Source organism: Leguminivora glycinivorella, chromosome Z, assembly GCF_023078275.1.
Source record: "Leguminivora glycinivorella isolate SPB_JAAS2020 chromosome Z, LegGlyc_1.1, whole genome shotgun sequence".
In the NCBI taxonomy this organism is placed as follows: domain Eukaryota; kingdom Metazoa; phylum Arthropoda; class Insecta; order Lepidoptera; family Tortricidae; genus Leguminivora; species Leguminivora glycinivorella.
The window spans coordinates 33686954-33700802 of record NC_062998.1 but is presented as its reverse complement, the minus strand read 5'-3'; the positions used below and the strand labels follow the sequence as shown (position 1 = coordinate 33700802).

Here is a 13849-nt window from a genome sequence, read left to right as displayed (position 1 = left end):
GGGATACAAACTACATAACAAATTTGTGTCGCTTAGTTAAACTTGGGTAAATCCATTCTGTTTTAAGGTTGAGTACCTATATAAAAAATATAATATAATGATCTGAAAGATAATCCACCTTATAGCAGAATGGGTTTACCCTATTTTGAAGTTAAGCGCCACATTTAAACAATGCACGTTTATTTAATAACTCATTTCAGTCATTTCATATTGCGGGAAACCTTCGGGAAATACATAAATATACGGGGTGTTGGTTTCAGCTCAGGTTTCAGCATTTATTTAAATAAATGTGTATAGAGAAATGCTTTCAGTGAAAGAGTAATACTGTTGTCAAGGTACCATCCATCCAAAAACAAAGAGAAATCGGAATACTTTGAAATGGTGGATTGTAAAATTGTAACAGTTTTTTAAATTCAGCTTTTCAACGAAAATATCTTTGCGTTGTGATTCCATTGCCGCAAGCTGTATGTGTAAATATTTTGAAATAAAATACTGCGGTATTGTTATTTGTTCCGAAACAACAATAGTACATTACATCAGAGGCCGGGAAAATGAGAAGTTCCGGCCAAGTGGGTATATACGGCCGAGCGAGCGTGCGAGCGAGGCCGAATAGGGATACGAGGCCGGGAATCCGTTTTCACGCCGAGGCATGTATAGTGCTTTTCTCAAACATACAATGAAATAAAAAAAAATGCTCTAAACGACAATATTTTATAAAAAAAGTTACTTTGCAGGCCTAGGCCTAAAAAATAATATGAAATCCCTTTATAGTCCTCTCGAGTTGTTGCGCCCAAAAAGCGATACTTCCCAGCCCATTTTAAGGAACGTAAAGACAATATTTCATTGCATGTTTGAGAAAAATATTTGTTGTTTTATAAAACAAAGCCCCACGCCGCGTCTATCTGTGTTTGTTTTTTCGCCATAATCTCAAAAATTGCTGATCGCATTTGATGCGATACCCATTTCACTTATGAAAGTTATGAATAGAGTGATTTTTGAGCCAGGTTTAATTATGATTAATATAATTTAAGAAGGAACGATTTTTTTTATAAATTAATAGAAAAATGACGATATTGCTGTTTGCCTCGTACTTCCATATATTAAAACAAAATCTAAACAAATCATATACCTAAACCGTACCCAAGAATCACTCTATTACTAAAAAAATACTACAACTTACCTACTTTTGTATAGGTTTTCCTAATAAACAAGAATAATTAATTTAAATTACTTTTAGTTTATTGCATGTACCTAATGACACTAAATTATGGTGTACACCAAAGTGAACCAGAAATGCGGACAAGATAGCAAAGTGACGGTTGACCTATCACACTGTGGACCACACGATAATAATGACAAGTTGAGATGACGGATTCGTAGACAAGGTGGTTCTGAACTTGAAATGTCTGAGATTAAATCCATAAGCTTGAAGCGAGTATCTCGGATGTGATTATATAATTATAACATTTTTAACGTTTGAGAAAAAAAACCGTTTCACTTGAAATGAGGTGTGTCAAGCTTTTTTCAGCGAACCCGATATCAATGTGTTCATCCATTTGCTTCAAGCGGATTGTGTAAATATTCAAAAATGTTTTTATTAGTGTTTTAATAGTAATAAAAACATTTAGTTTAAACAAAACTATAATAGTTATCAATGTAAATATGTAAGCTTTTTAGCGAACACAATATCAAATTGTATCTATCCATTGCCACAGGCTGATTGTGTAAATATTCTGAAATGAAATTCTATTGAAGGCACTCGTATCGTTATTTTTTGTTACGAATTATTTTAAGCTGGTGTTTGATCAATAAAATACTTATTTTTTTTATCATGAGTCAGTCTTGTTTCCTGAGTATTTGTATGATTTCTGTTTAGTTCTGGTTTCAAGATTGTTTTATACTTATCTGAAAAGTATTATAGGTATATATTGTTTAGTTAGAAAAAATATACTCACCATAATGTAAACATGACGAAATCAAGCTTTTAGTGAAATAAGTTTAATATGGGGAATATGAAATAAGAAGAAGCGCTGGCTGGACGTCGTGACAGCGGACATGGAAGAGAACAATCTTTCACCTCAGGATGCCGAAGACCGGGCAAAGTGGAGAAGGCTGAGCAGGAAAGCGGACCCTGGCGCTAGGCCGGGAAAACGCTAGGTTGAAGAAGATGGGGAATATGAAATCCAACATAGTGCCAAGGATTATTTATTTAGGATTTACATACTTTATACTCGATTTTTAGCGCCACCTACAAAATACTATCATATAACTACACTGATGCTGCCTACAAATTTATTTTATTCAAAAAGTGTATTGACGTGATACCATGATTTTAAAATAAAGAAATATGTCATTTGTTTTCATAAAAAATATTTGGGGAAAATATGATCTTGGCCCCTTCCAGGCTGCGAACAGCGCCATCTAGTTTTAAGCCTAAAAGGCTCATACATTTCGGAACGTCAGTTCAGTTGTCCTATGGCGAGTCAATGTTTAAACCAATTATTTCGAAATTAACAAACAGAACACAATAAAAACCTATCAAATCGTTCAAAGCTTTAATAATAACGTGCATTTTATTCTTCTATAAACCGGTATAAATGGGAACGCAGACCAACGCCGCTGGCTCGGCGTGGAAAACAATTAACAGAAATGGAACGACTAGGACGAACCCTATTAAAGCGAGTATCGGTAGAGGCGGTTTAGGGGTTGCATTGCTCGCGATTCAGTTCAGCGGATCCGATAATCCGATTCGGCTAAATCACAGGAGCCGGGTAAATAAGAAATATACGCAGACACACCAAGTTATGAGTAAACAAAGATCGGACAAAAACGTTGCAAGTTTAAGATATTTCTTATTATTGTAATATCTACCTATTCGTAACAAATGGATGATATTCCAAATATTGCTTTGTGAGATTGGCGTATTGTTATGTAGCAATTTTATTGCAAGATTATTTTTATTATTGGAAAAATCATACTTATTTGACATCTTTATAACCCAGATCCGGTTTAGTCGGATCCGTCCGGATTCCAAATCAGACACAGGTTTGCAATCCCTAGTGCGTTGCTTATTACTCAGCGAAAACTGTCACGTGCCTATATTCAATTTGAGTTGTGGTTCTGCTCGTCTGAGAAATTGAATGGATGAAAATATTGGAAATAAGTACTTAGCAGTGGCGGCTGGTGAAAATTTCTGCTAGGCAACACCAAAGCAAAAATAAACCTACCTTACCATTAGGTACTTTACTAGTAATCTATATTAGGCAAGCCGGTGGGAATCGGCTTGTATGGACCAGCCGCTGCTGGTACTTAGGTAGACAATATTATTGATTTTATGTTAAGCGTTTACGTATCACACTGTCTCGGCGATGGTGTGATTAGTATTAATGCCTGATTTTACATTTTTAACAGATCAAATTAATTCAACTACGAGTACGTACCTACCTGATTTAAAAAATTACAAACGCCGATCTTCATTAATTTGAAATCGAGGGAAGGTCATCTAAGATCACGGGCACGGTATCTGGTAGATGCCTTCAATGACTCGCTATCAAAATACACCCTGTAGAAGTTCCAGGATTTTGTAGCGCCATTACTTTGTTCAAGCTTTCACTTGCTACAATTGCTTTTTTTTCATGCTGCAATTTTTTATGTACTGCTTTTTTTGCTGCCTATGTATTTATATTCATATTCAGTATTTAAAAGGTTCCTAGGGCTAAAACATTTGGGGACGCTGTTCACTTTTAAATACAGTTCCATGTAATTCTCGCTATTGTTCTGAAAGCTTGTACGACCTTTCCTCTTTTCCACTTGTGTCGATTCAGACTACTGGGTACGTAGCCGAATGGCACAAACGCTCACGAAACGCTCACGAAACGAAACGCTTGTAGATATCTATCTCTATCGCTCTTGCGTATTGGCGCGACAGAGCCAGACTACCTTTCGCGGCGTTTCGTTTTCGTTTCGCGTCGCAGAAATGCCATTCGGCTACAGCACCTGTGTGCGTAGCCGAATGCACAAACGCTCACGAAACGCTCACGATAATATCTCTTTCGTAGCTATCTATCTCTATCTCTCTTGCGTGTTGGCGCAACAGAGCCAGACTATCTTTCGCGGCGTTTCTATCTCGTTTCGCGTCGCAGAAATGCCATTCGGCTACGGCACCTGATATGCAAGTTGGGAAAAGTTCCAAAATAATTTTTAAGAAAAAAAAAACCGCCTTCCTTTGGGATTCTGGTGATAAATACTTTCAAATGTTGGATTATGTTATAAATTCGTCTGTATATTTTTTAATGTTTGTTATTCGATATCTCCATCTCATTTCTGAACCAATTTTGAAATTTAGATGATTCTGAAGTACTTACAGATGAGAATGATTATCAGAACGGAACTCTAACCAGGGGCGGCTCACTCTTCATCAGCAGTTCCACTGCACCAAATGTCACTGTTCTGGAGGTAAGTGCATGCTGTTCTTATAAAAATACCAAAGTCACTATAAGTGTGCCGTTCAGATTTGAGGAGTTCCGTTCTGCCCATCATCAGCAGTTCCACTGCACCAAATATCACTGTTCTGGACGTAAGTGCATGCTGTTCATATAAAAATATCAAAGTCACTATAAGTGTGCCGTTCAGATTTGAGGAGTTCCATTCTGACCATCATCAGGAGTTCCACTGCACCAAATGTCACTGTTCCGAACGTAAATGCATGCTGTTCCTTTAAAACGCAAAAATCACCATATGTATGACTTTCAGATTTGATGAGGTCCCTCGATTTCTCCAGGATCCCACCACCAGAACTGGGTTCTGAGAAAAATGGGACCAATCTGTATGCATATAAATTAATAAATTCAATCAAAAAAAATTTTCTAAATCGGTCCAGTAACGACGGAGATATCGAGGAACAAACATTAAAAAAAAACAGACGAATTGAGAACCCCTTCCCTTGAGATTTGGAAGGCGGTTAAAAATTATAACTTCATGAAAGTTTCACAAGAAATGTAGGAAATTTAATTGATGAAATGGAAAGTTTCAATATTCATACAAAAACTTCAGAAAGCTTCAGAAGTTTCAGATTTTTCTAAATCTTGAAATCTGGAAAGTTTCCGGCACATAAGCCATTTTAGACAGTATATTTTTTGTGTAGACTCACCAGGTACTCCAGCACCATGTTCCAGCCGATGACGAAGGCGATGAACTCGCCGACGGTGACGTAGGAGTAGGTGTACGCGGAGCCCGTGGTGTTGGGCACGCGCACGCCGAACTCCGCGTAGCACGCGCCTGTCAACAGACACTAGTAAGTACAGTCAGCCAATTGGAACCCTAGGCCACTGTAGAACTAGGTCACAGTGACGTTATAAATCCGATTGGAAGAAATCTCTTAATGCTAGTCATTTTGACATGGTTGTAGAGTGGCCTAGGGCACAGTATAATAAAGAGTACTATCGTACAGTATGGCCACTCCCGCTCCCCGCTAAAAGCGCCGCCCACCCCCTCTCGGATACCTCACAGTTACCGCCTGTCAAAAACACGAACAGTCGACCTGTCATATTTCACTCATACAAGCATAGTACGCGTTCACCTACACGAGCTAAGACTGTGTGCTAGGAATGCGCCTCTTTCAATATATTTGATCGCCAGTGTCCGAGGTGTGCCTAGGGTTCCAATTGATTGACTGTACCTATCTCAACAGTTTATTGTTGTTTTAATCTTGCTAACACACTAACCCCTTATGTAATGATGAAGAAGATTTTTTCTATAAAGCATGTGACGGATTAGAGCTTTTTGTATAAGGGAGAAATTTAATTTTCTCATCTATTATAATCTACAGCGATAATGGCATGCAATATAGTATATTGTGCAACAAGTGAGGTAAGGGGATTTTGTCAACGAGTGTTATAACTCGCGACAGCCGCAGGCTAGAGAGAGTTATAGACACGAGTTTACAAAATCCTTACCTCCTGAGTTACACACAATATTTTTCATCACATTTGTTCGCGCACAAAATCCTTACCTCCTGAGTTACACACAATATTTTTCATCACATTTGAGAGGAAAACACAAAGGAAAAAAATCATAAGGCAAAACCTTCAATGAATGGCGGCGCCGCTGTGACCAGTAGCCTATCTTCACCTATATCGGATTCTTCATATAAATCAATTGTTCTTGATTACAAGCGCTTTTTGAGCACAAACAAACACTAAAATACCGCATATAAATTAAATGCAATGTTCAAAGAAGCATACAATTGAACTCATTTTACGTGTCCGTCAAAATATTTGTCGACATTTTCTGATGAAATTTTCTGTTGTACTGCCCGTTGCTATGGCAACGCGGTCAAGCGCAAATCGAGATGGCCGTCACAATTTCCTGCCAGGTTCCTAATTATAACGATTTATGTACGTGAAATATACAAAATAAACGTAAAACACACTGAAATAATTTTAAAACATAAATAAAATGCATTTTTCATACCGTATAATATTTTCTTGTAGCTTAATAGTCAAATTTTAGTTGTGTAAAAAAACCTCGGCTGATTGAAACTATCCTTTGCCCGAAGTATTGTACGGATTGTATTAATTTTTAAAACTAAATCCATTACTTCCTTGGGAATAAAATAGTACATTATTCTTCAGTATACGTAGATGCAATGATACCTTTAAACAGCAAATGTGATGAAAAATAAATATGTGACATATTCAGAAACAATGTTATTAATAGGCTAACCCCCTTATTCATAAACGTTCACCAAAGTTATCAAGCCGATAAAGTTCGTTTGTCCCTTTCTACCACACCTATACGTCGGAAAGGGACAAACAAACTTTATCGGCTTGATAACTTTAGTGAACGTTTATTGTATAAGGGGGAGAAGTCTCCATGGTTGAACTTGACAAGATGGCCGTGCCCACGCATTTGCCCTCGTCTGTTCAGGTCCATGGCTGACGTCACTCACCCGAGAAGATGCTGGCCAGCGCGGCGATGATGAAGCCGAGCCCCACGAACTTGCGCGCCATCAGACCTGACACTATGCCCGTGCCCACGCAGGAGCCCAGCGATACCAGGTCCATCGTCGTCACTCACCGGAGAAGATGCTGGCCAGCGCGGCGATGATGAAGCTGAACACGACGCCGGGCCCCGCGAACTTGCGCGCCACCAGCCCGGACACCAGGAACATGCCCGTGCCCACGCACGAGCCCACGCCCAGCGACACCAGGTCCATCGTCGTAAGGCATCGCTGCGCACACACATATGGCGAACCTAATTACTCAATATTTACTCATCATGACATGAAAGTTTTGGGTCAGATTTTAGAATAATAAGTTTTTTTGCAAAATAAAAAAAATATTGGCACAAGCTTTTATCGGCGACTGTACCTTTCTTTCAACTGTCAATTACTGCTCTCCGAGACGTTTCTAAAAACCCCTTACCCGATGGGGATACGACGTTTCATCACAGAATTCCTATGAACACCTTTCTGCTCCATCATGATACCATAATATTGCATTGTCACGTAATTTACATATGTGTGCAAATAATCAGCTTAATCGGAAACCGGGAAGTGGGTCAAATTTAGCTTTTACGTTTTGACCCAAACTAACATATTAACAATTAAGGCAAGTTAAATAAAAGCTTGTAAAAAGGTCACAATTAATGTACATCAAGGCGGTCGGTGCTAACGTTGCATCATCGCACCGCAGTACTATTGTACTAGTTACTAATACTTAACGTAAGTACCATCCACCATGAAATACCTTTACTCGCAGGACTGGAAATCCAATCACAATAAATAGATGAGCCGGCCTAGCCGAAGAGGCAATAGTTGACGCTACGCTAATAGGTGATCGAATCGCAGTCTGGCTCTGTCGCAACTCGCACTACAGAAGAGCCATAGGAAGAGGCTGGATAAATGCTTTTAAAATACGCATATGTTACGGCCATTTCTCAAAAGGCACCGCGACCATAAATTTCTAAGTTTGTTACTTATACCTATTAGCTAATTAGGTACCAATAAGCACAAGTATAGCACTGCACATGATTTGCTGTTTATACAAATAGGTACACGTACATAATACTGGAGGTAAAAATAAAATTTCTTAATCTCTGAATCTGGCGACCTGCCAAACTTGAGGTTTGCCCGGAATCACTTATGAACAAAGTTGAAAAACTTTTCTGTTGAATATTCTGCGTGCAAAGCCTGCCTTTGAATAGTGCAAAGATCATTTTCGGCTCTGAAATAGAATTAAGTTGGCAGGAACTGGGGACCGACAAAGTTTACAGTTTCACCTGAGTTATATAGACCTAAGTACTAGCTTTTGCCCACGGCTTCGCTCGCGTTAGAAAGAGACAAAAAGTAGCCTATGTCACTCTCCATTCCTCCAACTATCTCCACTTAAAAAATCACGTCAATTCGTCTCTCCGTTTTTCCGTGAAAGACGGACAAACAAACAGACACACACACTTTGCCATTTATAATATTAGTATGGATAAGGGCTATCACGTGCCCTATATAAGTACCTACTTACCTATGGCTTACTTCAGAACGCTCTAACTAACCCTAACTACAGTGAAATTTACTTACACACTGCCAGTATAATATTTCTAATTAAAAATAATAAATGTTTAATGATAGTTTAAGTAAATGTGATACAAAGAGACCTAAAAGTTATTTGCATTATACATATAACTAGAGGTAAATAGGTAGTTACATTTGAAAGTGCAAGAAAAAAAGCATTAACACAACTAACCTGTTGATTTTTTTTTATGATTGTTTATTTGATTTAACGGTTCATTTTGTATATATGTCCTGGTTTTAATAATCTCTATGTCCGACCTGAGTATTTCCAAAAGAGATGTATTGGGCAGTGCATAGGTACCTAGGTACACTGTGAATATGATTTCACTTTGTGTGGCGCGGTACAGCACAGCAGATGTCATTTCAGATCTAGAGCAGAACCCAAGCGCGCGTGAGGACGTACCTAAAACCGTAGCCAAATAACACAAGATCCTACTCAAAGTGTTTATTATTCCAGCCTTATCCACACATGGCCGTAATTTTAACTTTACCTACTCTATACAGTATGTAAACTAACGAAAACCATTTACTGTAACCCGTAAATGTCCAGGTGATACTGAGAAACTTTTACTATGGGATCAACTCCGAAATCACGAAAATATCTTCTGACAGTTTCAAAGGTAGTTTTATTTTATAGTATTTCCTATGGGAGAGTAAATTTTTATTTCGCGTTTTGGGTGTTGGTCCCATAGTAAAAGTTGCTCTGTGTAACTTAAATATTAACAGGCTTCAGTAAATGGTTTTCGTTGGTTTACATACAGTATAATTTGCATGTATGTCAACAGTATTTATTATAGTAGTAACCTCAGGTACGTACAGTCAGCCAAAAAAGTGGTTTACCACTTTTCGACCTTATGTGTTTAACATAGAGTAGAAAAGTAGTAAACCACTAACTTGGCTGACCATACACATAAGCTCGGGTACCAAATGCTATAATTTTTTATGTGTAATTTATATTTGCACAAAAGTGTCCCCACTTATTTGACAGTATTTACTAACTACTAAAGTAAAAAACCTCGATATATGTATATGTACATTATGTACTTCCAAAAAAACACAAACGTCGAAAAGATTCCACATAGAACAAAGCTGAAATGGAATGGAATCGATCCTTCTATTCAGAGCACGGATGACGAATGACAAAAGCATTCTTTGCATTAATAAATTCTGTAGTATCACGCCGAAAGTACATGAAAAGAGGTGTACGCTTATGTACAGATATAGTGCGAAAAGATTTGCCTTCGAATTGTTACGGAAACGTACGAACGTGTCATGGGCTATTTCAGTCAGTGTCAATACAAGATGTACTGACATTGACTGAACTAGCATGACAAATACGAACGTTTCCGAAGGAAACCCTTTTCGCACTACATCTGTACGAGTAGATCAGGTAGAACAGTCTATCAAACAACTTTGTCAGTAGAGCCTTTATTAGGGTTCCGTACCAAAAAGGTACAAAAGAAACCCTTATGGCGCCGCTCTGTCTGTCTGTCTATCTGTCTGTCACATTTCTAAATATCGCGAGAACTACTTATGCTATCGATTTGAAATTTGGAACAGTTATGAACATTTTCAACATCTACAAATTGAAGGTATTATTTATTTTTTAAATATTAATTATAGAAAATGGCCAAAATGAAATGGGGGCAAATTGTTAATGTCAAGTTACTAGGTCAAATGGGGTATCGTTAGAAAGAGATCAAATTGTCTATGTACATACCTATATAAATACAATTTTTTTGTACTGACACAGCCCTCCGGCTCTATCTAACCTTTTTGACATTGTTATGATACCCGTTCGTCAAATATTTTAGTTCTGTCTAGATTCTACGGAATGTAGAAACAATAGATTAATCTTTAGAAGAATAGTCTAGATTCAACTAGTTACAGATTGTAGTCACTGTAGATCCGATATAATACCGATTAACATGACATAACGATACTAATATATCCGATCCATACCTATCGTATTTAGAGTAAATATTTGACTTAATTATCTCTTAACATAAAACTTTAAATCAAATTATTTATCTTACGAATTTGTTAAGCTATACATCTGCAGCCGGCCGACTAATGACGCATTACAGGTTTAAGAGCTGAACAAATTTTTGAATTGAGTGTACTCGAATAGTCATTTAAATATCTGTGGAAGTAATTGAAGTGCTATTTTGGAAAAAGTAGCCATATAGATCATAAATTTAGTGGTATTTATAACTCGTTTTATTAATAGAATTATTACTTTTGGTAATGGGACATTATAAATATACACAGACATACAAATACCCCAAAACGAGCGGCCGAAATACAAGTTATCAACGGTGGATTTATATTGTCCTCAGTTACATAAATTCATGTTTGAAGTTTGAAAACGGTCTGATTCTAAAAGAGTACAGAGCCCAAGTTTTTTAAAGGCTCTAGAGGTCTGAATATTCATATAACTAAAAAACATAGAAAATCAGCTAGTCAACCAACACCTAGACCTACGTCATCTCAGCCCAACGTCGAACCCATCCCGGATCTCCAGGCTCCTAACTCAAATATACCATTTTGGAAAACCCTAACTAATTTAAAAAACACTTGCCCTGTTTTAAAACGCGTACCGCGTGGAGCGCGTGTGTCGGTAGCTAAATTTCTTAGTGAGACTATCAAATTAATTATTTCAACCAATTCCATTCACAGTTGGGAAAATATTTTAACTTTTACCTTTAAAGTGCTCCACATCAAACCTGATGAAAGTACACATTCTAAATCGCTTACAAAAATAATCAAACAAAATTGTTGCCGCGATGTTTCACTTTGCCCTGCTGGCGATAGTTATAAACGTCTTACTTAGTAATAATTTATTCAAAAAAGTTGAAACTAAAATTTCTGATGGTGACATTAAAGGAGCCGCCCGCCTCTTGTTTTCTGATGATGCAGTGGCACCGGCCAATTCGGAAACCCTCGCAGCTCTCGCCGCTAAACATCCACCTTCAGACCCGAACCTTCATCTTCCAGATCCCCCTCAAGCCAACCATCCCGCTCTGACCGCCTCCGCCGAGGATGTTCTCGGAGCCATACTATCATTTCCCAATGGCTCTGCAGGAGGCCTTGACGGTTTGTCTCCACAGCATCTCAAAGACCTCCTGTACTGTGGTTGCGGTGACACAAAGGAAAATCTCTTGAAGGACTTGACGGCCCTTGTAAACATCATGTTGGCTGGTCAAGTCCCTCCAGAGATTACAGACATCCTTTATGGCGCCAACCTATGCGCCTTGACTAAAAAAGACGGCGGCATTCTGCCCATTGCGGTTGGCTCCACTCTGCGTCGACTCGCAGCCAAGATAGCATGCCGCGCTATACTTAAGGACCTTGCCTCCGAACTGCAGCCTATACAGCTCGGTTTCGGCTCCAAGAGCGGCTGCGAAGCTGCTGTCCACGCTGTACGGACATATGTAGAGCGCCAAGCAGGAGATGTTATTCTGAAGGCGGATGTCTCCAATGCTTTTAATTCAGTAGACAGGGGCGCCTTGTTGACACAAATAAAGGATAAAATTCCATCTACTTATAACTTTCTCTGGCAGTGCTACAGTTCCCCCTCTAAATTGTTCTACCAAACTGACCCTTTGTTTTCTTCCGTCAACAAGGCGACCCTCTCGGTCCAGCAATATTCAGTCTCGCCATTCATCCCATAATTAAAAATCTAAATTCTAAATTGAACATATGGTACCTAGATGACGGCACCCTCGGTGGTGAAGCAATTTCAGTTCTTGATGATTTAGAAAAATTAAAAACTGACTTAAAAAACATTGGCTTATCCCTCAACTTTTCGAAATGCGAACTCTTTGTTTCAGAGACTTGTCCAAACAAAGAGCAAGTATTTGAACAGTTCGAACAAGTAGCTCCTGGAATAAAAACTATTAACAAAGAAACGCTTCACCTCCTTGGTTGCCCCATCATGGACCAATCATTTAATAATTTCATAGACACAAAAATCGAAAATTTTAAAGCATCTACACATCGTCTGGCTCAAATTAACATACAATCGGCATATTGCATCATAAAACACTGTTTATTTGTACCAAAATTTACATACATCCTCCGTGGTTCACACCTCTGGAAACATCCTTCTTTGATCTCAAATTTGGATAACTTAGTTTTGGAAACTCTCACCACCATCTTCAATATATCCTTTGGCGAAAGAACATGGACCCAGGCTAGCCTACCCATCAGGTTGGGCGGCTTGGGCATCCGAAAAATGTCTAGTGTGGCGCTGCCTGCTTTCTTGGCTTCGGTACACGGTGCCCAAATCCTCATCGGGAAAATTTTAGCCCCTTCCATTGGGGTCCTGGAGGCTGAGCACTGTACCGAGGCCAAGAATGTTTGGCAGCTAACATGCCCCAACACAGACCCGCCAGTCAACCCATGTTCGCAGAGGCAATGGGACGAACCTCTCTGTCGTCTAACAAGGGACCGCCTTCTAGAGACGGCTCTTGATTCGACAGATCGGGCTCGCCTCCTCGCTACTGCGGAATGGGAGTCGGGTCTGTGGCTGCAGACACTACCATCCATCACAATAGGTACATTGCTGGACAATACCACATTCCGGTTGGCTACCTGCCTCAGAATAGGGGCATCAACAAATGTGCCCCATCGGTGTCAGTGCGGAGTTATGGTGGATAATCTTGGCCACCACGGCCTTTCATGCAGCCGAAGTGCTGGGAGAATTCCTCGCCACGCCAGCCTCAACGATGTCATCCGGAGGGCCCTTGTTAGTGCAAAAGTGCCGGCCGTCCTCGAACCCAATGGACTGGCCAGGGTTGACGGCAAGAGGCCTAACGGAATGACGCTGGTGCCTTGGAGTATGGGTCGGCCGCTTGTCTGGGATGCTACTTGTGTAGATACCCTGGCGCCGTCCCATGTTCCAGGCACCAAAGTTGGTGCTGGGGCGGCTGCATCATTGGCTGAAGACCTCAAGCGTCGCAAGTATGTCACCCTCGGCAGTAGTTACATATTTGCGGCGTTTGGGGTCGAAACCATGGGGCCGTGGGGGCCAAGTGCGCGTTGCCTCTGGAAAGGAGCTATCTAAAGAAGCGCCTTATAGACGCTTCTGGTGACCAGAGGGCTGGTATTGCTATCCAGCGGGGCAATGCGGCCAGCCTTCTGGGCACCTTACCCAACGAGCAAGACCTGGGCCAAATATTTTATTTATAAGTTTTATTGTAAGTTTTAATTTAAGTGTTTATTGTATCGCTTTACATCAGGCGGGCCGTATACTTGTTTGCCACCGACGTAGTATAA

The 13849-nt window shown here is 39.6% G+C and overlaps 1 protein-coding gene across 2 annotated transcripts in view; it reads right to left on the bottom strand.

Annotated features, from left to right (window-relative positions):
• Positions 1-13849, bottom strand: part of LOC125240822 (cationic amino acid transporter 2) — a 114420-nt gene that overhangs the window by 62102 nt on the left and 38469 nt on the right. For both annotated transcript variants that reach the window (XM_048148947.1, XM_048148948.1), the window contains 2 exons: positions 7078-7231; positions 5150-5277 (listed from right to left, as the gene is read on the bottom strand). In XM_048148947.1, coding sequence (XP_048004904.1) covers positions 5150-5277; positions 7078-7231 — 282 coding nt within the window. The remainder of the gene's footprint in view (positions 1-5149; positions 5278-7077; positions 7232-13849) is intronic.